This window comes from Eleutherodactylus coqui, chromosome 5 (genome assembly GCF_035609145.1).
Source record: "Eleutherodactylus coqui strain aEleCoq1 chromosome 5, aEleCoq1.hap1, whole genome shotgun sequence".
Classification (NCBI taxonomy): Eukaryota; Metazoa; Chordata; class Amphibia; order Anura; family Eleutherodactylidae; genus Eleutherodactylus; species Eleutherodactylus coqui.
The window spans coordinates 47,737,286-47,763,873 of record NC_089841.1 but is presented as its reverse complement, the minus strand read 5'-3'; the positions used below and the strand labels follow the sequence as shown (position 1 = coordinate 47,763,873).

At 43.8% G+C, this 26,588-nt stretch overlaps 1 protein-coding gene across 1 annotated transcript in view; it reads right to left on the bottom strand.

Annotated features, from left to right (window-relative positions):
* SLC45A2 (solute carrier family 45 member 2) overlaps nt 1-26,588 on the bottom strand; it is a 126,416-nt gene that overhangs the window by 83,937 nt on the left and 15,891 nt on the right. The window contains exon 3 of the mRNA XM_066602470.1: nt 23,778-24,085. Within this exon, the coding sequence (XP_066458567.1) occupies nt 23,778-24,085 (308 nt within the window). The remainder of the gene's footprint in view (nt 1-23,777; nt 24,086-26,588) is intronic.

Sequence of the window (26,588 nt, the reverse complement as noted above, 5' to 3'; positions counted from 1 at the left end):
TGTGCCTGGCTTATCACCTCCAATCCCGGTGGGGGGCTATGAGTGCACCATGAAGCTTTTTGTTTTCGATTTGGGCAAGATGGAGTGAAGTAGGGCTGCAGGTGAGCCGACCTTAGGCTTTCGGGTTATGTTAATATATATCCTGTATGTCATGTATATTGGTTAATGTATGTTTATATGTAAATATTCACGTTCTGGGTGGTAGTTAGGTTGGGTGGGGTGTTGGGGGAGTGGTTTCACGCCTTGAGCCGTAGCCTGGCACGTTCCAAACAAAAGGAACTCTGGGCACGGACTGGTGGAGTGGGCATGGCCCCCAGGCTGCGGCAGGCAGAGTGTTGTATAGTTTATATATATTAAAAAAAGAAAAAAGTCCCGGTGTGGCTTGGCACGTCCTGAACTTTAGAACTCTGGGCACGGACTGGTGGAGCAGGCATGGCCCCCGAGCTGCACTGGAGACCCAAAAAAAGGAGAAAAAAAAATTCTTTAGTTATTTTTGGATGCCGGTTGGCTTGGTCTTTATTTTCATATTTAGTTAATAATTTTTCTTGGCATCTATGCTGTTTATGTTATTGCCTAATTTTGTTTATGATGAGGTTTCAGTGCGGTACGGCTGGACCTGGAGTTTTAGTTTAATTTTCTGGATAGCTGGATGCTCTTCTTTTAGGTATATTGTGTTATGTTTTGAGTGTGTGTGCGAGTGTACGGCAGGGGGGAGGGGGGAGTCCAGACATGGGGTTTTCTTTTGTTTGTGGTCCATGGACTCTGGGCGAAGGGCCTTATCTCTGTATACGGTTGTAATATTATTATTTACTATTGTTACAGTTCGCTTTTATTGTTATGTTTTATACTTTTATAATAAAAGATCTACAGGATGTAACTCAGGATCAGTACAGGATAAGTAATGTATGTACACAGTGACTCCACCAGCAGAATAGTGAGTGCAGCTCTGGAGTATAATACAGGATGTAACTCAGGATCAGTACAGGATAAGTAATGTATATACACAGTGACTCGACCAGCAGAATAGTGAGTGCAGCTCTGAAGTATAATACAGGATGTAACTCAGGATCAGTACAGGATAAGTAATGTATGTACACAGTGACTCCACCAGCAGAACAGTAAGTGCAGCTCTGTAGTATAATACAGGATGTAACTCAGGATCAGTACAAGATAAGTAATATATGTACACCGTGACTCCACCAGCAGAATAGCGAGGGCAGCTCTGGAGTATAATACAAGATGTGACTCAGGATCAGTACAGGATAAGTAATTATGTACACAGTGACTCCACCAGCAAAATAGTGAGTGCAGCTCCAGAGTACAATACAGGATGTAACTCAGCATCAGTGCAGGATAAGTAATGTATGTACACAGTGACTCCACCAGCAGAATAGTGAGTGCAGCTCTGGAGTATAATACAGGATGTAACTCAGGATCAGTACAGAATAAGTAATGTATGTACTCAGTGACTCCACCAGCAGAATAGTGAGTGCAGCTCTGGATAATAATACAGGATGTAACCTAGGAGCAGTACTACTTTGTAAATATAGTGTGACTCCACTATTAATGTAGTTTATTTCTAAACTTACTCTGAACTAGAACGTAACATTTTATTTTCTACCTGAGAACATATTTCATGCTGTGAAATGGCAGAACACTGGGAGTAATATAGAGAAACAAGTGCAAGTCTTTTCATTTGATATCAAGTACACATTTCTGAACAGTTATTGATTAACCAATATGATGTCTAACAGGGTCCCCGCTGTAAAGAGCTACATGTTTTATTCTCTGCATTTCCAAATACACAGAGAAACGGAGGAGCCGCAGTTGTCTACAGTAGTCTGATGTAGTCATACAGATTGATCAAGTAAGGAAAAATATGGAAAATCATAATTACACGGGTACAAGAAATCAAAGCCTGCAAGGTGGGGACTTACTGAGATACCTACCAGGAAACTGACCCAATTTTTGACCTGAATCCCTCTGTGGCTCGTTGCTCCTGAGAATTGCATCTATCTTGAGCATTCATCAAATATCCAACCCTGGGACTTAACCTGCTGAGAGAATGGGGGTCTCTTAACCCTTGTTCACAGAGTCAGAGCAGCATTGCTTTTCCATCTAGAAACCAATGGAGAAGTAGCCATGTAGGCATATGTCTCTCACTGTCAAGTCTAGCTTGCTCAGCTCTTTCCGTAACTCACATATATGATGTTGACAAAAGTATTGGCCCCCACTAGGTCTGGTAAGGTGAAGAGGATATGCAAATCAGATATGTGAGTATTAGACATAAAGGAGAGGATCACACATGATATCCCAGTGCAGAAACCATCAGATGCCACAAAGTGTAGAGCTGCCAATAGGGTCTGGTGGTGGGATGTCGCCTGACAACCAATCAGTATGGGACACCGCAGCACTTTTGGACCTTCTAAAGTTTACTGTTAAGTATAAAGTGGCTGTGGAAAGGTTTGTACAACTTTATCTTATATCACCATATAGTATTCATCATCCTCTAAAGCCAGAACAAATTATCACTTGACACTTCTAATCTGACTCTACTCGAGTCTCAAGGCAATCACACATTTCTTTGATGATCGGTCATGTCGGATCTTGGCCTTTTTGAAGTTCTGGAATTAGGACAGGGTGTTTTATAGCCGTGTTCTTTACCCTGATGATGCCTAGTTAGGCAAAACAAGTGAGGTGGGGGTGGAGGGATGGGTGGGCTAGTGGTTACATTTTAGCTCAGAACCTTACTGCTGCTCTGTATATACATGTGGGGGATTATGGCCGGCGTTCAATCCCTCCATAGACCCAATGCACACGGACAGATTTTTGCTGCAAAATTCGCGGTCAGACGCGAGTTCCGCAGCAATGTCGATCCATAGCATGCAATGTAAAATGATTCTTCCATGCACATGAGTGGAAATCACTTGCGATTTCTGCTCGCAGAGGAAGAATCACAGCATGCTCTATTTTTGTGTGAGACTCGCATGGATGGCTTCCATTGCAATCAATGGAAGCCATCCTTCCCGCCACGATTCGGAAATGTCAATTGCAAAATCGGCGTAGATCCGCTGTATCACCGGCGCGTCATTCTCTGCACTGCACATGTGCGGCGGCACGCTAGCCAGCACATTCGCAGTGTATCCAAGACAGCTACACGGGGGTCACTGGCCAGCACAGGGTCAGATTTTGCTGCGAGATCTCACAGCCGGAATCCGACCCAGCCGTGTGCATGCGACCAATTTCCATACTATTATGGCACAATCTATGATCTATGAATACTATAGTCTATGGGAGCTGCAAGAGTGTTTTAGTTCACTTATATAATATGGTTATGTTTTACTTCGGTGGGGGTCATAACCAATAGGCGTTTGGTTGGCCTGTGGCAATTTTTTGGCTATTTATTTATCTTTGGTAGACACAGTACAATTTTATAAAAAAATAGCTATTCAGGACAGGGTGAAGGGTTTCCTTTGCTTCATGCACATCACATGGAATAGTAGAGTAACTCAAATTTACTACTATTTAAAAGATGAATGGGCTTGGTCCTGGCTGGGACATAGTGTGGTGTCACTGCACCACTGCGTTGACAGGAGGGGCCAATGGAGAGACCATAAAACGGGTAAATTTGGATCCATTCTGGGACAGTGAAGTAATCAGCATGAGGTATGTCAAACGGAATTTGTGAGGGTATGTACATCAATAGTCCAGGACCTGGTCACTTGTGCAAGTTGACTTGTCTTTCTCTGGGAGAGACCAGAGGCAGATGGAAAATGGTGGTGACCAGAGAGTAGGAGATTGTGACAAGGCTTGCTCATCATGATCAGCCGGGTGATAAAATCGGGACAATTTTTGTAGAATTGAATTGGGTCAATATGACCCAATTTTTTACAAAAATCAGTGGTGGTAGTGGTTCTTCAATGAATGTGGGTCAATGGTTAGCACTGCTGCCTTGTAGTGCTGGGGTTCTTGGTTCAAATCTCATGAAGGATAGCATTTGCTTGGACTTTGAAACCCTCCATCCAGAGGTTGCCCTTGGACAGATTTTAACCTAGAACTCCAGCACTACAAGGCAGCAGCACTAACAACTGAGCCACCAGACTTGTTATTTCTTCTCCAGAAAAAAAAAGAGAAGAAGAAACATGAAGAGAACATAAAAACGCCATCCAAATGTTGCCTTTGGACAGATTTTAACCTAGAACTCCAGTACTACAAGGCAGCAGCACTAACAACTGAGCCACCATACTTGTTATTTCTTCTCCAGAGAAAAAAGAGAAGAAGAAACATGAAGAGAACATAAAAACGCCATCCAAATGTTGCCTTTGGACAGATTTTAACCTAGACCTTTAGCACTACAAGGCAACAGTGCTAACAACTGAGATACCACACCTGTTCGTTCTTCTTCAAAGGTAGAAAAGAAAGAGAAGAAACCTAGGACCCCAGCAGTGCAAGGCAACAGTACTAACCACTGAGTCACATTCACTGAAAAGCCAGTAGCCACACCATCATGCATTAAGAACATGATGGAGGCCAAATTAGTGAACCTCATTTTTACTGCCTTTAACTTTAATGGGATTCACGATTATTTTTGGAAAATCAGGCCTACTTGACTATTCCAATAATCGCTCATCACTAATTGTGATGTGGGCCTGTGCAGAGATGAGGAGGAGGTCAACTATGGCTGGTTTTCCCAGGTGCTGTTCATGGAATAGATGATGAGCTAGCAAATGACCATTAGTGGTCTGGGAGATGAAAGAGTTGTGCCGTGTTGAGGGTGAGACTGCTAGTGTTCAAAGTGGGCTACAGCCTTGATGGTGACAACTGAGATGTCATGTAGGCTTGTGTGGCTAGCTCTGTGGAAATCATCAGCCCGGTATGTAAACCAGTATCATTTGAAACCCCACCAAAAGTTATGGTGTGGTTTCAACTGATTATGTTGGATGCAGCGCGAAGGACACATGAAACGCTGTCAAATGTAAGACAAGGTCTACAAGTTTTCCATCCTGAGGATAAAGTGAGTGCATTAACCTTGGTGACGAGATAACAACTGTTCAAAGGAGAGAATAGTATGTTTTGTGGTTAGCAAAATCTGAATCTCTGACTCATGTGCTATGTGAGGGCCACCATATGAAAATAGCATGCGAGGGCTGTGCTGCTAGGAGCACAGTAATATAACATGTCTCAGCAGCACACGTAACACTGCACTTCCCCATATGGCTTCCCCGCGGTCTCCCCTTACCACTAAATCCAAGGGTCACATGTCCCTCCAAGCCCTTTGTCTTTGACTTAATACCTGTTTCATGTGTCTGCTCCTGTTTCATTCAACATCATAATCATTTGAAACCCCACCATGACTTGTGGGACCCACTGGACCTCATTCATCAAAAATGTCTAAAGGTAAGGGCTTATTTAGATGACCGTATATCGGCTCGGTTTTCACGCCGAGCCGATATACGGTGTCCTTGTCTGCAGGGGGGGGGGAGGATGGAAGAGCCAGGAGCAGGAACTGAGCTCCCGCCCCTCACCACTATTTGCAATGGGAGGGGTGGGAAGGGGCGTAGCTAAGTGTCGGTACTTAGCTCCACCCCTGTCTCGCCCCCTCCTACTGCAAATAATGGAGAGGGGGCGGGAGCTCAGTTCCTGCTCCTGGCTCCTCCATCCTCCTCCCCTGCAGACAAGGACACCGTATATCGGCTTGGCATGAAAAGCGAGCCGATATACGGTCGTCTGAAACAGCCCTAAGACTGTCTCTGTTATCCATAGCAACCAATCAGAGCTTAGCTTTCATTTCTGAAACTGCTCCGGTAAAATGGAATCTGAGTTGTGATTGGTTGCTATAGACAGCAAAGACAGTTTTAGGATACATTTGCATGTTGTGAAAATGGTGCCGTATTTCTGCAGTGGAAATTCCACAATTACATCCGCACCAAATTTCACAGCAAAAAACTTCAAAATCCGCACCATTGCTGTCGATCCGCAGCAGACTTCACCTCTTCAGTCGAAAGGGTGAAATCTGCTGCAGACCTGCAGCAAAAGCCATAGCAAAATCCTCATAAAATAATGTGGATTTTGACGGGGTTTTGGTGCAGATCCGCACCAAAATCCACAAGCAAAATATGCAACATGTGAACGCACCCTTAGGCCTCCCTCACGCAGGCGTTGCGGTAAGTAGCAGCATTTAACACTCCTTATCATTGATGATGAGCATTAAACTCCCCAAAATAGAATATGCACGGCTCGAAAATCGCAGCGCTGAAAAGTGCCGCGATCGAGCGGCTGTGTGAGCGGTCCCATTAAAAACCGCGCGCCGCACTAATTGCAGTAAAAAGCACCTGTGTGAGGGAGGTTTTAGGGTATATTCACATCGCGGAATTTGGCACAGAATTTTCTGTTGTGACATTTGGCGCAGATCCACACGCAGATTTCACCCTGTCAATTGGCAAAATGCACATGTGGAAATACGACACGAAAAAAAGCAGTTCTCCAACAAGAAGTAACATGTCACTTTTTTACAAAGAAACTCATGGGAACGCATAGGATTTCCGCACGCGGATTTCGTCCATTGACAAGACAAAATCCGCATGTGGGTCCTTGCCAAAAACCACAGCAGAAAGCCACGGATTCTGACACGATTTTTAGAGGTGGATTTTGCGCCGAAAATTTCCCTGCGAATTCTGCCCTGTGACTATACCCTTGAACAGTTTTGATAAATGAGTTCCACTCTACTATATATATCCATACGCTCTGCAGACAAGTGCTGAGTGGTGCTCGAAACTTAATGGTAGCCTACCCTGCCTCCTACGCTCCAGCCCTGGTTCATGTACCGCACATCACACGAGCTCTAAATTCAACATTTTATGTAAATGTAAGATTGTGAATGAAAGTCAAAAATAGTGCAAAACGTCATTTATACACAAAGGAGTACGGCGGCGCGACCTTACATCAACCGGGGTGGCGCTGCTCCTGCTCTACATGACAGCACTGAATGCGCTCCTTTTGCTTCTGGTTCTTTTCCCACCGAGTATGAAAACCTATTATTATTGCAACTGGAACAGACAATAGCCATAACTACACATCATGTCTACTAGACGTATAGCTCGCCGCACCTCCTGCCGGGAGTCACTCTAAAGGCTAATTACGCAAAGCTCTACTTTGAAGTCTTTATAGCAGACGGCAGTTTTTTTTCATTGGTTGCAATACTGTCCATATTTTACCTGCACACGGACAGTTTTGCATTGTGGAATCCGGAGCGGGCGTCCGCCTCCAGATTCCGCAGCAAATATCTTCCATATCATGCTATGGAAAGGTGCTTTTTCCTGCACAAGAGCGGAAATAAATTGCCATTTTCAGCTTGAGGGGGGGGGGGGGGGGAATTATCGCAGCACACTCTAATTTTGTGCAGTGTCCGCACGGACGTCTTCCATTGAACCCAATGGAAGCCGTCCAACCCGCGGCCCTTTCGCAATGACAGTGTGATAAAAGCTGGAATTTAAAAAAAAAAAACTGTACTGCGGATGTCCGAGGGCGAGCCATGCGGACCATCCGCTGTACAGGAAAAGGAAGAAAGTAGCAGGTACATGCGCATGCCAGCTGGCCACAGGCTCGGATTCCACTGCAGGATCCTGCACCCGGAATACGACCTGTTCATAAGCAGCCAGTCTTCACAATATGTCCAGCAGTTCAGCATACGTATACTTCCCAACTTTTGAACTATAAAAAGAGGGACAACGGCAACTTTTAATAACAGGCCACGCCCTTTTCTGCAAATCCATGCCCTCTATTTGTCATAATAATGCCCTTCAATGACCTCACAGAAATAATAATACTACCACTCATGGGTCTCCTTAGTAATGATGCTCCATTTAATAATGCCCCATTTATGGCCCTATTTTTAATAAAAATGGCCCTATTTAATGATAATGCCCCTCGTGCTCCATTTAATAATAATCCCTCCTTGTGGCTCCATATATTATTTATAATTGGGGCATGTCCCCTCATGCCCCAATTATAAATAATGCCCCTCAAGCTTTGTTTAGTATTAGTAATAATGCCCCTTATAGCCTCATTTAATAATAATGGTCCACTTTGCCCCATTGACTAATAATTAGGCTCATGTCCCAATATAATTAAAAACATGCCTATCTGTAGTAGAGAAAGTAAAACGAGCTATACTCACCTACATCACTCCTCCCACTCCTGGCCTCCGCAGTCTGTGCCGCTGGTCCACAGCATGCTTCTGATTACACAGTTCATGTAACAAGTTTGTCACAAGATGCAGAGGCCAGGAGTGGGAGGAGCGATGTCTGTGAGTATAGCTGTTTTTTATTTTTAGTGTGAGCAGGTGGGAGAGGCTGACTTTGCTGTCGGCTACAGGCTCTACCGTAGGGACGGGCTGCATCTTAATGGGGAGGGTGCAGCTGTGCTGGGGGAGAAGATGATTAGAAGCCTGGAGGAGTGTTTAAACTAGGGACTGGGGGGAGGGCAAAAAGAGAAATAAGGGGGTAGTCAGCGTAGCTAGTGACTTGGGTCTAAGCAATGGGAATGGGGGGGGGAGTCGAGCAGGGGATAGGGTTAGAACAGTTAGAACTGTCAGATCAGCCAATAGTACCATTAGTAAGAAAATGACTTTAAAGAACAAAAACTGTATAAATTGTAAGACTACGAATGCAAGAAGTCTGATCGGTGAAGTGGGTGAGCTTGAAGTGAGAATGACTGATGAAAACTATGATATAGTCGGAATAATGGAAACATGGCTTGATGATAAGTGCGATTGAGCGGTGAATTTACAGGGTTACAATCTCTTCAGAAGAGACCGAAGAAAACAAAAAGGGGGAGGGGTATGTCTGTACGTTAAATCGTACTTATTGCCAAGGCTACGGGAAGATATAGGGGCAGGAGATGAACATGTGGAATCTCTGTAGGTAGAAATACAGGGGAAAAAAATAACAAAATCCTGATAGGGGTTTTCTATAGGCCACCAAAAGCAACAGAAGAAACTGAAACCTTACTACAACAAGGTAATTATCATGGGAGACTTTAATTATCCGGATATAATATGGAAAAACGAAACCTGCAATCTCATAGGGGTGATAAATTCTTGAGAATACTTAAAGATAACTATCTTACCCAACTTGTGCGGGAGCCAACGAGAGGGAGGGCCACTCTGGACTTAGTAATAACTAACAAACCGGACCGAATAAAGGGGGTATGGGTCTAGGGGCACTTAGGGAACAGTGACCACAATATAATTAACTTCCAGCTGTCATTCAATAAGAAGCCTTATCAGGGAGCAACAAATAAACTAAACTTCAGTAAAGCAAGATGTGATCAGCTCAGAACTACTATCGGTAACATTAATTGGGACAACATCCTCAAAATTATCAGTACAGAGGACAAATGGGAGAAGTTTAAAAAGATCCTAATCACCTCATGTGAGCAGTTCATTCCCTTTAAAAATAAAAGAACTTCAAGTAAAAGGAAACCATTGTGGCTCGACAAGACGGTAAGAGGGGCAATAAACGAAGAAAAGAAAGCATTTAAACTACTAAAGCAAGAAGGCAGCGAAGAAGCGCTAAAATGGTACAGGGAAAAAATAAAATATACAAAGATAAGATCAAAATTGCCAAGGAGGAGGTAGAAAGACTAATAGCCAAAGAGAGCAAAAAAAACAAAAACTATTTTTTACCTATATTAACAGCAAAAGGATTTGCACCGAGAGCACTGGCCCTTTAACAAATAATGCAGGAGAAATCATTGAAGATGATGGAGAGAAGGCAAACCTAATAAATAGTTTCCTTTCAAGCGTATTCACAAACGAAAAGGAAATGCCACATGAGATGCAGGGGAATAAAATGAACCCCTCACAAAATATTTCATACCTAACGCAGGAGGAGGTGCGGAACCGGTTAAAGAAGATTAAAATCGATCAATCGCCAGGCCCAGATGGAATACACCCAAGAGTACTAAGGTAACTAAGTGATGTGATAGCTAGGCCGCTACATCTAATATGTATAGATACTATCAAGACTGGAGTTGTACCACTGGATTGACGCATTGCCAACGTGGCTCCAATTTACAAAAATGGGTCCAAAAGTGAGCCTGGTAACTACAGGCCGGTAAGTCTCACTTCAGCAACTGGAAAAATATTCGAGGGGTTTCTGAGAGACACCATCGAAGAATACCTTAAGGAGAACAATAGAATAACTCCTTACTAGCATGGATTCATGAAGGGTCGATCATGTCAGACCAATCTGATCAGCTTCTATGATGAAGTAAGCTCTAGGCTGGACCTGGGAGGGTCTACTGATCTCGTATATCTGGACTTCTCTAAAGCATTTGACACCGTGCCGCATTATAGGCTAATATATAAAATGAGACAGCTCGGATTGGGTGAAAGCGTGTGTATCTGGATAAAGAATTGGCTCAGAGATAGAAAGAAGAGGGTGGTAATAAATGGTTCGTACTCTGATTGGGCCACCGTCGCTAGTGAGGTGCCACAGGATTCAGTATTAGGCCCCATTCTGTTCAATATATTTATCAACGACCTGATAGAGGGACTACACAGTAAAATATCAATACTTGCAGGTGATATAAAACTATATAACACAATTAATACAATGGAGGAAAATGTACGGCTACAAACGGACCTAGATAAGCTGGGGGCTTGGGCAGAAAAATGGCAAATGAAGTTCAATGTTGATAAATGTAAGATTATGCACATGGGCAGGAGAAACGGATGTCACCAATATACACTTAATGGGGTACTGCTAGGGAAAAGTGATATGGAAAAAGACCTGGCTGTACTAGTGGATTGTAGATTAAACTGGAGTACCCAATGTCAGTCAGCTGCTGCAAAAGCTAATAAAGTCTTGGGGTGCATTAAAAGAGGGACGAGAACATTATCCTCCCACTATATAAGGCACTTGTGGTATTAGTGTATCTTGACGCCACCAGAAACTAGGGGTTTGACAGAAGAAACGCCCCTGTCACACCCCCAGTTCCCAATTGGCGGAAGATTGTAAGGAGCTAGAAGGCACAAAACTGTGTGGCATGTGAGTGAGCCTTACTATGTTAGCCACCGCTGTGCTGCACCCCTGTGAGCCAGGTCCCTGTCACAGACCCAGCGCTGTTGGCTCCCAGCTTCAGGGTGCCCTGTTATCTCTGGCAGTCCCCTGGCGCAGTAGCCTCCCTTCACTACTTATGCAGTCAGCTGTGTGCCCTGCGCCTCAGTGTCATCTGTCGTCTGCTGGTCCGCCGGCTGTAAGAGTCTCAGCGGCCCCCTCCTGGGCCTGTGAGCTCCCAGAAGGCAGCCACGATTTATTAGTGTTACCACCTGTGAAATGCACCTCCTTTTAATGAAGTGGTGGATTCTGCACCAAAATCCACGTTAAAAACCACGTCAAAATCCGCACCAAATGATCCGGGTTTTGATGCAACCTTTCAGCTGTGGATCTGCTGTAGAATCTGCAGAGATTTTGAAGCAAATCCACCACGTGTGAACAACCCAAATAGGAAGAAACAGAGCCAACAATTAATAATAATAATAATCTATATTTGTATAGCACCAACTTGTTCCGCAGCGCTTACAATTAGGACGCGCCGCTCATTCTGAATCATTAATTGAAAGGGGAGTTTTTAAAATAGTAGCAGTGAGGATATAAATTGGTGAAGTCATTAATTCTGTGGAATAACAGGTGATAATTTGGCCCTTAGTTAAGGTAGGAGGGCGGCAAATATTGCACATGTTGGATATAATGCATTGCCTTCTGAAATACTGATGAAATCAGATGTTGTTCTAATGAAGGGCGTACTTTGATTAAAAAGTTGATTGGAGAGGAAAAAACAAAGAGCAGCAAATGACAGGCTGCTTAGCTAAAATAATCTCAAATGCCTTGAATTGGAAACCCAAACCAAAAAGGCACAGAAGAAGGAATAGGTCGAAGAATAGTCAAAATGGCAAAGCCAACAATCACCTCCAGAAAGATCAAAGAAGATCTGAGCTCACCAGTGAGTGCTGCTACAATCAGACCATTAAGTGAAGCCAAGTTACTGGCCAGAACTCTCCGCAAAGTTCCTTTGTTAAATAGGTTAAAATCTGCAAAGAAACACATTGACTGGTGGAGTGGCCCAGCGGGTCCTAGAGAACACGTATAGCAGACTTGTCCTGTCACATCTGTCTGCGTGCCGCCCATAGATGTAGAAGGGGAAGTCTGTGGGAGAGACACGTGTCTCCCCTCCTTCCTTAAGCCTAGAGCTTAATACCGATGTCAGCTGGTCTCTCGTTGGCTGACAGTCAGGTTTAATTTCACTGAGCCCCAAGGGCGGGAAACAAACATACAAGTCCCTATGCAAGAGTGGGAGGAGGTTAGTAAGTGTGGGTAGAAAAGCAAAGTGATAAAAGAGAGTAACAGTGAGCAGTTAGGCAGACTCAGCAAGATGTGAGAGGAGAGGTTGCAATTCAGTTGTTGGAGAGGAGGAGTCAGTTATAGCACGTTTGTCACCCAAGGTGGAGTGAGGTGAAAACCCACTCCCTTGGCATCACGCAGCGGAGGAAAAAGAGAACCTTTTTGAGGTCCATCTTCCACAAACAGTGAGTTATAGCTACCCTGTGAAGTCAAAGCCAGGATTAGCATTACAGCCACTTATCCCTCAGCTTCATAAATCCTTCACTAAAATCTAAATCAATTCTTCATTCAAATCTACCTGTGGGGAAAATTGTCTGATTAATTAATTTTCAGGAAAGGAAGTGAGAAAGCGTTGAAGTCAAAGTATCTTCAATTCAATAGCACTGTATCTTATCGTTGTGGCCCAATTCCCTGACCTCAACCCCATAGAGAACTTGTGGGGTGACATCAAAATTGTGGTTTATGAGGCAAAAGCAAAAAATGCAAAACTGTGGAATGTAGAACAATCTACCGGCTCAGAGGTGCCAGAAGTTGGTGACCTCCATGCAGCACAGAGGTCAAGCAGGTCTCGGAAACACTGGGGAGGCCACTAATATTAGTTCAGTCATTCAAAGGAAAGTGGGATCTAAAACATTTTTTCTGTTTATACATTACATTTGTGACTCTTTGTAGAACAATGCTGCACCGCTGTGTTGTTTGGAATAGCCAAAAATTCCTTTTTCGTTACTTTCTGTAACTGATGAACACAAAGTGGATACATTGTGTTATGGTTTTGATCTGGAATTGGATGGGTTGTATTTCCAGTCATTAGCATTTATGGAAATGAAAGTGTGGTGGAAGTCCAGTATTCCTATATTTTGGGCCTTGGCAGTAGACAGTTATCAATTTAACATTCTGTATACATACTTCTATCTTGCTACAAATATAGTTCATGACAGTTGTGCAATAAGTACTTCCTACATATGAAAGTATCTGTTTTTCATAACTCTGCTGACAAAGATGGAATTTAGCCCGTAACCAACATGTATAAATATATTTGACTGTCCAGCTGCATGCACTAATACGGAACTAGGAATCAGACATGGACAACCGCAGAAATTACCCAAGCAATTTTACTGGAAACGTATGCAAATAACATGGGAGGTTTGTGCAATTTATAGTTCATGATGTAACATCCAATCATATCGAAGGAACCCCACGTGGCTCCAAGACAACCCACTCATTTCATCCACCACCTGATGGCCAATCACAGATGACCGGAGGATGGAAGAATTGCAAGATGCTTATCCAATAATTAAACAATACGTTGTATGCATGTAATCTTTGAACTGCCCAGATGGGCGGATTTGTTAAACTCTTAAAATAGGCTACACGCCGATCATTAAAGTTAGAATTGAGGAAGCTATGCATGCTGAACCTCGCGTCAGTGTGGGAACTTCTTATGCGCATTATCAATTCAGAATTAATATGGAGGGCTGTAAACATTCCAAATTGAGTAAGCCGTGATTCCGCAAAGGAAATCTACGACAGTGGCACCCCAGATGGGACTGTGATCGACAGGTTCCATAGAATTCGGACAGAAGACACGGACATATGCGACCTTGGACTTGGTGGGCCCAAAATATCATCAGAACACGGTGAGATAAATTAATTATCTATACCTGTGTGGCTAAGTTCAGGCTCGCCCATGTGCCGTGCCAGGCCGAATGATTTGGACCCGATCGACAGGTACTTCTTTAAGTCTCGATCACATGATAAGAACCTGTCATAAGATATAAAGGAATGTTTACATGCCTGTCGTTTTGAGAGTACTGGTTGGTTGGCAAGGTCAGTGAATTGCTTTAAGGGAGAGGAAGTCCCCGCAGGGGCCCCCTGCTCGGGTCAGGTTTGGAGTCTAAAACCTTAGAGTCAGGGGGGCCTGACGGAGTAGTTTGACTAGGTGGTCCTGCTCTGGTCAGGTTTGGAGTCTAAAGCCTTAGAGACAGGAAACGGTCAAACGTCTGGACAGGCAACGCTGCTCCGTTAGAGTCTGGTAATAGACCTAGGAGGGGGGCCTGCCAGACAGTATCCCGAGGGGCAGTTTAGACCAAACCAGACGTACTGGTGCTCCGTCTAATTGTCTGTCTACTTGTGTGTGTCCACAAATATTTGTTTATTGTTTAAATGTCCACGAGTAGATCCCTCCGTCTGAGGGTAGATTGATAAACTGTGTAGCGACAGAAATGCTAGAGACTCTAGGGCGGGGCATACTGTGTCCGGCGTCTGAGGAGACTTCTATAATCATGAATTTGGCAGCCATGATTGAAATTGCAAGGCAGCAAACAATGAGCCAAGGTTAATTTTTACACCCTCCAGAAAAGTGTGGAAGGGGTGGAGAGTCAAGTTATCATTGATTAATCAAGCAATCTTTCTGTGTGTCCTACCTATATAAAGTTAGTGTGCTTGTTTGTTGTGTAGAGCTAATCCTGCTGAGTTGTTATATAGGAATAGTTTGTTTGTTGGTCATATAGAACCAGTATCAGTCCTGCTAAACTGTAAGAAGGGAGTGTTAGCAATGAGAATGCATTGGCTGGGTTATAGCCAAGATAATGCACCGTACACAGCGGCGCGCTGTGGGTTTGGACTTTATAGGTTAGGTTGCGTTATTGGATCCCTTCTAGTAAAAGACAGACTACTAAACTGTGTTGTCTTTGAATTGTTAAACGTTAATAATAGCATAGAAGTATAGGCTTATGCCCGTAAGTGTGTTTGGAGAAAGAAAGAAAAAAAAAAGCTGCTAACTACATTTAAAAAGAGGAAGTGGAACTCTTAATAGAAGCGGAGCAATTCCTGTGCTGTAATAAATAACTACTGTTGGATGTTAAAACTACTGCGGATGGCTTGTTATGTAACCTAATCCTTCAGACAAATACATCCGTCATACAAATGTAAAAAGTTGTATGCCACTCACATCCTGAGGGGGCTCTTAAGAATACAGACTGCGTAGCCCACCAAATCCCAATACACCGTGCCCACAAGAAAATACGTCTATGTTTGCCAAGTCCCCAATAGGTGTTTAGTCCCCAATTCAATTGTAACCACCGCTGTGACAGAAGTTACAACATAATCTATGTGATTTATGCATTAGACGTTAGAATTTCTCTAAGTGTCAGAAAAGAGGAAGTGAAGGTGGGCTGCAATGGCGTCTGTATTAATATACAAAGACACCAGCTTAGTGAATAGAGAGAATTGCAGTACATTACCAATCAGATGGAGATGCCCGGCATCTAAGACTGCATCTGCCCGGTCGCCGGAAGTCTGGGACAACAACTGTCTACTGTTGTAGAAGATAAAAATTAGCCACGTACTCCCGTTATCTCCCTTATAATCCTGTCGCTGGGCTGTCACATGAGTAAGAGACCTAAAAAGAGGAAGTTACTTGCCCTGTAGTCCCAGCACAAGTAACGTATATTCACAGACAATATAAAATAAATAAATAAACTACAGTAGAGAAGCCAAGGAATAGGAAACAAGCAGGTAACGATAAGGCCAGGTATCCACAGGATTGACCCGTAATTTGTAAAATGTAAATTGTGTGGTGCATAAGACTTTATCTTTATTGAGTTGTGATGTGTACCCATGGACTGCCAAACATTGAATGAGGGAATAAGGAAGTAAGTGATTAGCCACACTCAGAGGGGTGGAGCTAGATGATGCAAGAACACGTCTCTTATCCAAGGAGGGGGTAAGAATCATAGATAGCCAGAAGAAAAAGTTTTGTTTTTTCTCCTGTCCCAAACTCAGCTTTCCACGGTTCCTGACAAATTATGGGACACCTGCAAGACAGGCATAGGGAAATTGAATGTATCGACCATGATAATATTTACGAGACCCAGATACACACCCCTGGGTCAAACAGTATCCCCCTAAATAATAAAAAAAAAAAAAAAAAAAAGGGGTGAAGGGTCAGCCACACATGTTAGGTGCTGTGTGCTGATGCTTTGGAAAAAATTGCCAACCGGCCACAATTTCACTGTTAATTTCTCTTGCAGAAGGCTGTAAGGCCTGGAGGCCTCCAAAGACTAACCAAGTTCTGCAGGCCATACCTGTACATACACCCGTTGCCAAATTCCGCACCTTTCTGGACCTTGTTTCATACTGCCGGCCATAGGACAGTATTGATACAAAAGCACGGAGGACAACCACAGCCATGAGGGTGGATCCAGTGACTTGAGGAGCTCCCTCATCTGCTTTTGCGGTGGCAGCAGTACAGGCAATGGTTGACAAATCTTCTAAGTTGGTATTGGACTACCCCCTAGTGGTCCACACGCCAAAGGACACCCAGAACATACTCATGCAAGTGTAACCCAAGCACTTAGCTCTGGCCTATTAGATCCGGCTACAATGTGCTCTTTCCATGCCTCCCCCAATATTGCTCTGAGCTTCCCAATGTTGTAATACCTTGAATCCGGCTACTCTTCTTTTAATCAGGTATTCCTGGGGGGAGGGGAGGCATAGGTGATTTGACTATGGCGGATCAGCTATTTTTTAAATAGCATTATTGTAGTGATGTACACACTGTTAATGATGCATATTTTGAGTTTTCTTTTGTAGATGGTATCAGGGTGAGGATTGATGATTCCGAACCAGATATGCAGAGGTCACACAACAAGATGTCCTAAACGCAGAAGCTCTGCCTCCGCATGTCTCAGGGCAAGAAGCGGAACCGGAGGCCCTCACTGGGGCGTGTGGAGTGGTAGAAGGTAAGTCGGCAACTTTTTACACTGACTCCTGGAATGCATTTGGCATAGCTCATGATTATGGCCCAATATGGAAGGCCAGACAGCTTGTTATCTCAGTAGGACAGCCAATTAAGAATGGTGCAGCGGTGCAGAGTCTCATGGAAACCCTACTACTACTACCTGGCAATGGAGAATCCACACCGATTTCTACAACGGAGAAGCGAGAGATGACACCCTCGCCGACAACACAGCAAAGGCAGCGGCCCTCAAGCCGTGGAAGAAAGAAGAATAGATACTGACAGCATGAGTCAGTGATAAGACTTTGGACTTTGATAAAACCTTTGGACTTTGATAAAAACTTTGAACTTTGATAAAAACTTTGGACTTTGATATGTCAAGGACTTTACAGTTACAAGTCAACGAGGAAAGAAAGCAGATGGGCTAAAATACGGGAGCGACAGCACAGGACGGCGTATGGCGAACAATCAACAGAACTTGCCTACAGAGGTCCCTGTTCCCCATGATGGCCCAGCTGGTATACAGAATCGAAAGCAGCGATGACGGCGACACTGAACAAGAATGGGTGACACCTGGGTTCTCTGTAGCTGCTGCATCATTTGTCCAGTTAGCATGATCTTTGCCATATGCGAGTCCGGACAGAAGTAAGGTGGCCATATAACACTTGCCTTGACCACTCTACCCATTTCAGAGATTGCCAATTTGACCACATTCAGCTCACACCTGTTGGGGAGTATGAACATGTGCTTGTTGTTGCTCGAGTCTTTTTCAGGTTGGAGGCCCACCCGGATACTAAGGTAAATGAGCAGATAACCACACAGAAATTCATGAATGAGGTAATCTGCAGATATGGGGTACCAGAAGTGATTGAGTCGAACAAAGGTACACACTTCACAGGTGAAATAATGCAACACATCATGTCTGTTTTGGGTATATTTCAAGCTTTTCACACACCCTACCATCCACGGAGTAGTGGGAAAGTAGATACAAAAGGCAATAGAGAAAATGGGTAAATTTTGAATGGAGTGTCTTTCATTAGTTGTTCTTTTTCCCAGGAGGGTACAAGCCACAGTAGCTGAATTTGGGGAATGATTTTCTTGTTAATTTCGTCATATGCCTCTCCAAGGAATTGTTAGTAATGCATTCTGCAGTCTCTGCTTTTCCCCAGGTCCTACAGATGAGTGTCACAATCTAAAACCAGGTGACAGGGTCTATGTGGAAAAGTTTAAGAGAGAAACCCTGTTTGAATGTCCCTACCAGATGTTGCTCACCACCCCAACTGCAGTCAAGCTCAAAGGAAAGCCCACTTGGACCCACATGTTGGCGTTGAAAAAAACTAATGATCCTGCATATCCTTTACATGCTATAATGTGGTACAATTTCTCTAACACACACCTTTGACTACTGTACACTAGCCCCTGTTTCAGAACAAATTAATACAATCAAATGTGCAATATGAAGCCTACACTGAGGGTGAGAATCTAACACTGCATCGTGCTAAGAGAGACGTTGACGCTCCAGGTGGTAACTTTGATCCACATGTACACATAGATGTAATAGGAGTGCCAAGGGGGGAGCGAGATTAATTTAATTCTAGAGATCAGGTTAAAGCAGGCTTTGATTCCTCATTTGCTTTTGTCACTGTTAATAATAATGTAGATTGGATGAATTATATCTCTTACAATGAGCAGAGGTTTGTAAACTACACCAGAGATGCTTTGCAAGGGTTAGCTAACCAGTTAGGGCCCACTGCATCCATGGCGTTCCAAAATAGAGTGGCCGTGGATATGATTTTCGCAGGAAGAGGTGGGGTATGTAATTTCCTGTACGTGTATTCTCCCTTTAATGTGACCAATGTTTCCCTTGTTTGAAAAAGATGAAGAGCCAGTTCCGATAATGCCAACCAGGTACGTTACCAGAAGAATGGAGAAATGTACCAGTACTGCGCCTGCCTCAGTCTCATAAGATGGACTGTCAGTGGACTTCCCATTTGCCTAGGGAAAGTGCAGAAGACCTTAGGTTCCGGCGAGGGCACACCCTGTGGGGTGGTAACTCGTACAGATAGAGGGTATGGATGCCCGGAAATAAGCCCAGGGAATCCATGGCCTCCTTCTGAGGTGAGGTAGGGATCCCTCCCCTTTTAGGAGTAGGGACTTACGGGCAGTGGGAAAACCCTGACGCAAGGGTGAGGCGAACTGGACGTGTTCACCATTAGGACTATCTCCAGGAGGGACATTGGTGTGGGTGAAGATTAAGGAGTCCCACGCCGTGCGTACCTGTGCACGCTATTAGTATTGTAACATTATGCTAGAGCGAGAAGAGAGGCTCCTGGTGATAGTTTTGATCTACACGTATACATTGACATCATAGGATAGCCAAGGGGGGTACCTGACAAGTTTTAAAAATTAGAGACCAAGTTAAAACTAGATTCGAGTCCATTTTTCCGATCATTAGGGTAAATAAATGTTGACTGGATTAATTATGTTTATTATAATTAACAGCGGTTTATAAATTATACTAGAGACGCCTTATAGGGACTAGTCGACCAATAGAACCTACCTCGACTACGACTTTTCAAAATAGAATGGCACTAGGTACGATTTTAGCCAAAAAAGGGAGTGTCTGTAAGATGATAGGGGAGACTTGTACCTACATTCCAGACAAAACGTGACCCACAGGTAAAAACGCAGTTGCCATTAAGAAGCTGACCGCACTAACTAAAAAGAGCTAACCTTAGTCTGTTTTCCTCAGTTAGGTACCTAACAGGAGAAGGAAAAAATATAGAAAAATAAGTTTTGGAACATTGTGTATTTAGAACACTGTGATAGGGTTTTGCTAAGACTTTGCTTTATTTTATCTGCAGTGCACTCTGCTTATGTCCACGCAACATGCCGGTGTTACAACGCCCCTGGTCCTGTTACCTTGCCGCCTCTGGAAAAGGGAATTGGGAATAATCAGCTTGTAGCTCTTTCCTTCGAGACTAATATATATGATAATGCACTTACTAATAAGACAGGGGTTCAGTCATGTTGATCAGTCATTAGATAGTCCTGACTTTGCACTCTTGTTGATGAATCGAGGTAACGTGAAGAAGGCGGGGTTCTATACAAGTTATGCAGAGTTTACCTGAAATAGTGAAAGTCGCACCTCTCCTAACCTGATTATATTTGTCACCTTTATAGTCATTCTAATTTCTGTTTGTCGTTGCATACAGTGTATTCCGACCCTGATGACTGCCTGGTCCACCTGTCCCACTACGACGTCCAACAAAAAGCCCACTGTCAGCGCAACCGTCGTCATCATGGATCCAGAATGTGATGATGTCAAACCATCCTATACCCCCATGGCAGTAGTAGGCCCAGTCGTCTACAAAACAATGCAAGTCTAGGGTCAGCGGTGGGGGATTGGGGTGGGACGGAGCAGGGCGAGTTTAGTGAAACAGATAGTTTCAAGGGGGGTCTGTGGTGGAAGTCCAGTATTCCTATATTTTGGGCCTTGGCAGTAGACAGTTATCAATTTAACATTCTGTATACATACTTCTATCTTGCTACAAATATAGTTCATGACAGTTGTGCAATAAGTACTTCCTACATATGAAAGTATCTGTTTTTCATAACTCTGCTGACAAAGATGGAATTTAGCCCGTAACCAACATGTATAAATATATTTGACTGTCCAGCTGCATGCACTAATACGGAACTAGGAATCAGACATGGACAACCGCAGAAATTACCCAAGCAATTTTACTGGAAACGTATGCAAATAACATGGGAGGTTTGTGCAATTTATAGTTCATGATGTAACATCCAATCATATCGAAGGAACCCCACGTGGCTCCAAGACAACCCACTCATTTCATCCACCACCTGATGGCCAATCACAGATGACCGGAGGATGGAAGAATTGCAAGATGCTTATCCAATAATTAAACAATACGTTGTATGCATGTAATCTTTGAACTGCCCAGATGGGCGGATTTGTTAAACTCTTAAAATAGGCTACACGCCGATCATTAAAGTTAGAATTGAGGAAGCTATGCATGCTGAACCTCGCGTCAGTGTGGGAACTTCTTATGCGCATTATCAATTCAGAATTAATATGGAGGGCTGTAAACATTCCAAATTGAGTAAGCCGTGATTCCGCAAAGGAAATCTACGACAAAAGTTAGGCCGGTCTCACACGACCGTGTTTACCTGCAGGTCGCCTGTATATCTCTCATGCACGAGCAGGCAATGACAAGCGTACTTGCTACCAGTCACCAATCCCCATACACTTTCTTGGCGTGTATGCGCGTGTAATACGTGCCAAGATAATTCGCAAGCAAAAAAAACGAAGTGTGAATGGTCCAATAGAAATTTATGGGTTAGTAGCATCACATGTTGTGCATGCAAAAATTGTGCACGAGCCGCACAATGACAATATGCCTGTTACCATGCGGCGGTTGCGGCTCCTCCCGAGGCGGTGGTGTGCTGGGTCCCGCGATCTGGGGACGTCCCCCCGACTTGTGGTCTGGCATGGTGCGCTCGATAGTCCTGGGGGTGCCGTGCGCTCACACCTGGAAGTGCAGCGGCCGTGCACGAGCTCCCTTTTGATGTGCTATGGGGAGTTGGCTGTCTCCCTCTCTCCACCTCTGGGTGGAGGCTTCTGTTTGTAAGTCTGGCAGTGACTGCAATCACTGCCAGTTATTGGTTTCCCTCAGGCTGCTAGCTAGTCTGCATCTGTAGTTCTCCTGCCTCTGTCAGCTTATCTGCTATTTTGTTACCATCTGCCAGGTTATTCCATCTGCCTTGGTACTATCAGTATTATTTTGTGTTGTTTTATTTCATCTGCCTGTCCTGTCGATAGTCTACCCATTTCATCTTGGTACGCCAGCACCCCTTCTCGGTCCCTAGATAGCGTAGGGACCGCCGCCCAGTTGCCCGCCTGGGGTTAGCCAGGAATGGAGGCAAGTAGGCAGGGACAGGGGTTGCGGGTAAGATCCAGGGCAACCCGGGCTGGCGTATGCAGGGTAGATTACTGTAACAATGCCCACGTGAGACCAGTTTTATTATAATGCTTTTGTGCTTCATTTGTTTTTCCAAACTCACTGCTATTTTTCTTGACACTACTATACACCAGTTGTCGAGGTAGATTATAGTAAATCAGACAAGCCATGAGCGGCCACTCCCCTAAGACTGGACCCTACCCACTTTTTTTCAAAAGGGGTGGGGCCAGCATAAAGGTTCAAAGAGTCCAGATTTTTGGCTAATTTACGACTGTTGTACACCAGAATTCTGGCTCAAGCAGGTTAATACATTTCCCCCATTGTACCTTGTTGCTATAGATCCTAAGGCAATGGTGATCTGCATATCATATATGTTCAGGACACCACAGCCCATGTGAAATACATATGTCATTAGGGTCATAGCAGTCACATGACAATAAGGTCTTAGTAAGAATATATACAAGAGAAATGAGGACCTCTTAATACAAGGGCTATGCCCCCCATAGTAACACAGTACAATACATGGCTACTCTAACTCTACATATTATCCCTCAACAATAGGGTAGAACGCCATTTAAAAACACAAATACTTTCTTAAATAGATAAAAACACATAACATGGTACACGAGGCGCCTACTATAAAAACCCCAGATGCAGTGGGTATATAATATTATAGCCAATAGGGTCCATTCGGTGCTGTTTGGTTCCGTCATAAGACGGATGTGTTCAGCCAAGGGATTCCCATTTCCTGCTCCTTGTCAACTATGTTGCGTTTTTATGTGTTTAATAATGTATTTATATATTTAAATTATGTTCTTCCCTATTTTGGGGGGAATAATAGTACAATAATGAGCGCCTGATCTCTGGGACCCCTAGTAATATGGAGGACAAAGGGCTTCCCTGGCCAGAGCTGTCTGAGCTGCCACTTGCTACGGAAAATGACCAGTAATAAGCGGATAATGTAGGCGCTCACTAATAGCGTACAACATGTAATAATTATCTCTACAGCTATATGTGTAAACCATACGGCGGTGGCATCAGGTCGCTCATCAGAGGTCACTGCAAGCCCTCAGCTCTGCATTTGCACAGCAGAAAATTCAGTGCATGGTCATAGGCACGGGTAGGGGGCTTTGGGGTTCTTTGTTCTTTCGGTTAGTCATCCAATTGGGAAAACCCTGGCTGCTTGCCTGATAAGAGGGAACAATAGATAACACTTAATTTTACATGTGCTAATAAAAGGTGTGCAAATGGGAAATGGAAAAATACCTATGTAGAGCCTATTGGAAGGTACCTTTCTTATAAATCAATACACTATCCTACCATAAGTTACAGGACTGAAGTATATCGGACCTTAGTAGAACATATGCCACAGAGAGTATCCAATGTCATTAGGGCCAAAGGAGCCCCAATAAGTATTAGCATATGGAAATAAATTCTACTTTTGATTCATGCGCAGGCGTCAAATTACTTCTGGTAGGATAGTGCCTTCCAATAGGTGGTGGTGCTACAAAGGTATTTTGCCATCTTCCATCTGTATACCTATTTTTCCCAGGGAACATTGCATGGTGTTTAAGACCACCTATGCCACTCGAAGAAGCAATGCCCTTCCAGACCCACACTAATCAAAGGTTTACACTGCATTTTTTGTACCTCCGTATCATCGTCTTCATCACCTTCTGTGTGAGACAGAGTCCTTATTCTGGATTCTTTCTTCTTGAGGTTGTTGTTCTCTATGGATCCATAAGTGGCTAACACATCGTGTTTTAGGAGCTTGGTTTCCGGTGTTTTTTCTTCAAGTGGATTCTCTGGAATGCTGCACAAATGTACAACAAGGAACATAAGGAAGACTGAAGCCGAGAAGAAAAACATGACTTGAAATTCTGATCCCATCAATCTTCCAAAAAATGTAGACCCCCAGTCTATGGCTCCAGTGAGATACCCCAAAGCTCCTCCTAGTCCTGCAAGGCAAACGCAGAGATATGTGTGAGGTTACATTACCTTGGTGCCTATTCACATGAGAAAGATGGCCACAATCAACTGATCACTGTCAATCTGGCTCTCAAGACTGCTAGCTGCTCATTTTTCCTACAGCGACCACTATAGGGGGAATATAGTATAACATGTAGCCTGTCAAATAAATAGTCCTCAATATTATACATGGATGAACTGGGTCTGCCAGAGTGAAGATCACTGCTTGTTCAGCCTCAAAAAGGGGAGTCCCAAGCAAGGTAGGAGGTACTGGGACCAAGGAAAAGGGAGCATCTAAATGAAAATTGCCTGGTGATTAATTTCCTCCCAAACACCTTCATGTGAGATTAAAGAGCTTGTCCTGTTGTAAACCATTGATGCCTATTCTCTGGATAGATCATCAATAGTCGATCAACAAGGCTCTGTCACCTAGGACCCTTGCTCATCAGCTATTCTTTGGACCAGTGTGTTTGTGCATCAATCCGAGTTCGGTGGGAAGCAGACAGCTGTGTTCCCTCTGCAGTGATCAGACTTGGTATTGCACGTCGATGAGAATTTCGTCTGTAATACCAATTTTACCTGATTCCATTCTTTTCCTGATTCCACCGCTTATCCACCTGACCTTTCGCCCTTCTTCATTCTTCCACCGCTAATTGATGCACACTATGCATCAGTAGTCAGACACTGCATGCTATTTTCTAAAAAGTATGAGCCGTGCGGCTAGGGCAGTGTGTAATGCCTTAGGGTATATGGAGGCGCATGGTGGAATCCAATGTGGATTTTTTTGCATGGACTCTGCCTGTAAAAATTGCAGGAGCGGTCTGAAGCTAAGCAGCGAATTTCTGCCACAGCTATGCAGCTGTAGGGCCATGCATCCGCATACGGATTTAACACTTTTCAAAGGGCAAATCCACATGTGGTATTCCTGACGTAGATTCTGCACAGGAGTGACACATTTTTCTTTTGCCTCACGTAGATTTGCAGAGTAAATCTTTGTAATATAGACTATGGCGTGGATTCCCATTGAACATAATGGAATGCGGATTTGACGTGGAATCAGCATGGATTCTTTGTCAAACTAATCTGCAGTGTGAACATACCCTTAGACGACCAATACACCAACAGTGATCAGGTAAATTAGGTAGTCGAAGAATGGCCACGCCATCTTGAACTTATGAAAAGGCGCCTCAGCAACAGTCCGATGACTGGCCGAACTGGGAAGAGGATGGCAAGTAATATAAATATAACTGCCTCTGGCCGCTGGACAAATTCTGTTCTTTAAAGGGGTTGTCCAACAAAATAAAAATTTTCAAAAAGTGACGATGTTATAAAATAACAAAATAAGGGTATTTTTACACGGGTGATTTTCACACACAATTTCTCTGTGTGGCAAGGTGTACAGAAATCGTACGGGTAAAGAACCCATTGTTTTACAAGGGTTAATTTATATTGGCGAATTTTCTCATGGACTCGGAAAAAAAAAACGAATTGCACTCGAAGCGATGCACAATTTTTCGCAAGAAAAATGCATCACTGACGCTTGTTTTTTCTGTTCAAACAATAGTAGTGGTCTGTAAAGCCACCCTAACGGCTCATTTACACGCAATGATTATCGCTCAAAAAATGTCTTTTGAGCAACTTTTGAGCGATAATTGTTGTGTCATTTACAGCGCAAGCTGATCGCTCAAACGTTGAGCAATCACCTTGCGCTCCGAGCGGAGAATGCAGAAGACAAGCGGGACCGCTTGTGTTCTGCATCCAGCTGTTCCCCGCTCGAAGTGCCCGGCTGTTATACAGTCGAGCGCTCCCAGTGGAGGATGCAGAAGATAAGCAGGGTGTCCCCACTTGTCTTCTGCATTCAGCTGTTCTCTGCTCGGTGCGCCCGGCTGTTATACAGACAAGCGCTCCGTGCAGGGTATGGAGAACACAGCTGGACTGCTCTGTTCTTCATACCCAGCTGTCATCACGAGCGGGATACAGCTGAAACAATAGTATCGGCTGTATCCCGCTGTGAATCCCCGATAAGGCTCATCGTTGTATTTTAGCATGCTGAAAGTCAATGGTGAGTGACGGCATAAAGAAAACTGAAGGATGTCAGCGCAGTTAGACAGAATGATTATAATCTGTCTTATCTGACATAATTATTGCTCAAAAGACGGCTTTTGAGCGAATTTTGAGCGATAATCATTGTGTCTAAATGGGCCTTTAGTTTTAATGTAAAAACAACAAGATTTTTAATTTAATATACTGTAATCATGAGACTTAAAGCGAAGAACAAAAAACCTTCCAAATGCGTCCCTTTAACCTGCACTCCTTGTTAGCCCTTACACTCCAGAGCAGCAGGCAGAGAGTAAGCAGCCACCTTTAGACATTATACAATTTCTTTCTTGCCATCATCTTAATTAGCCTGATATGTCACATGTATATTCTTGGAGTTAGTCGTCTCTAGGAGATGGATGGTCTAGAGCATAAATCACAGCCATAAATTACCAT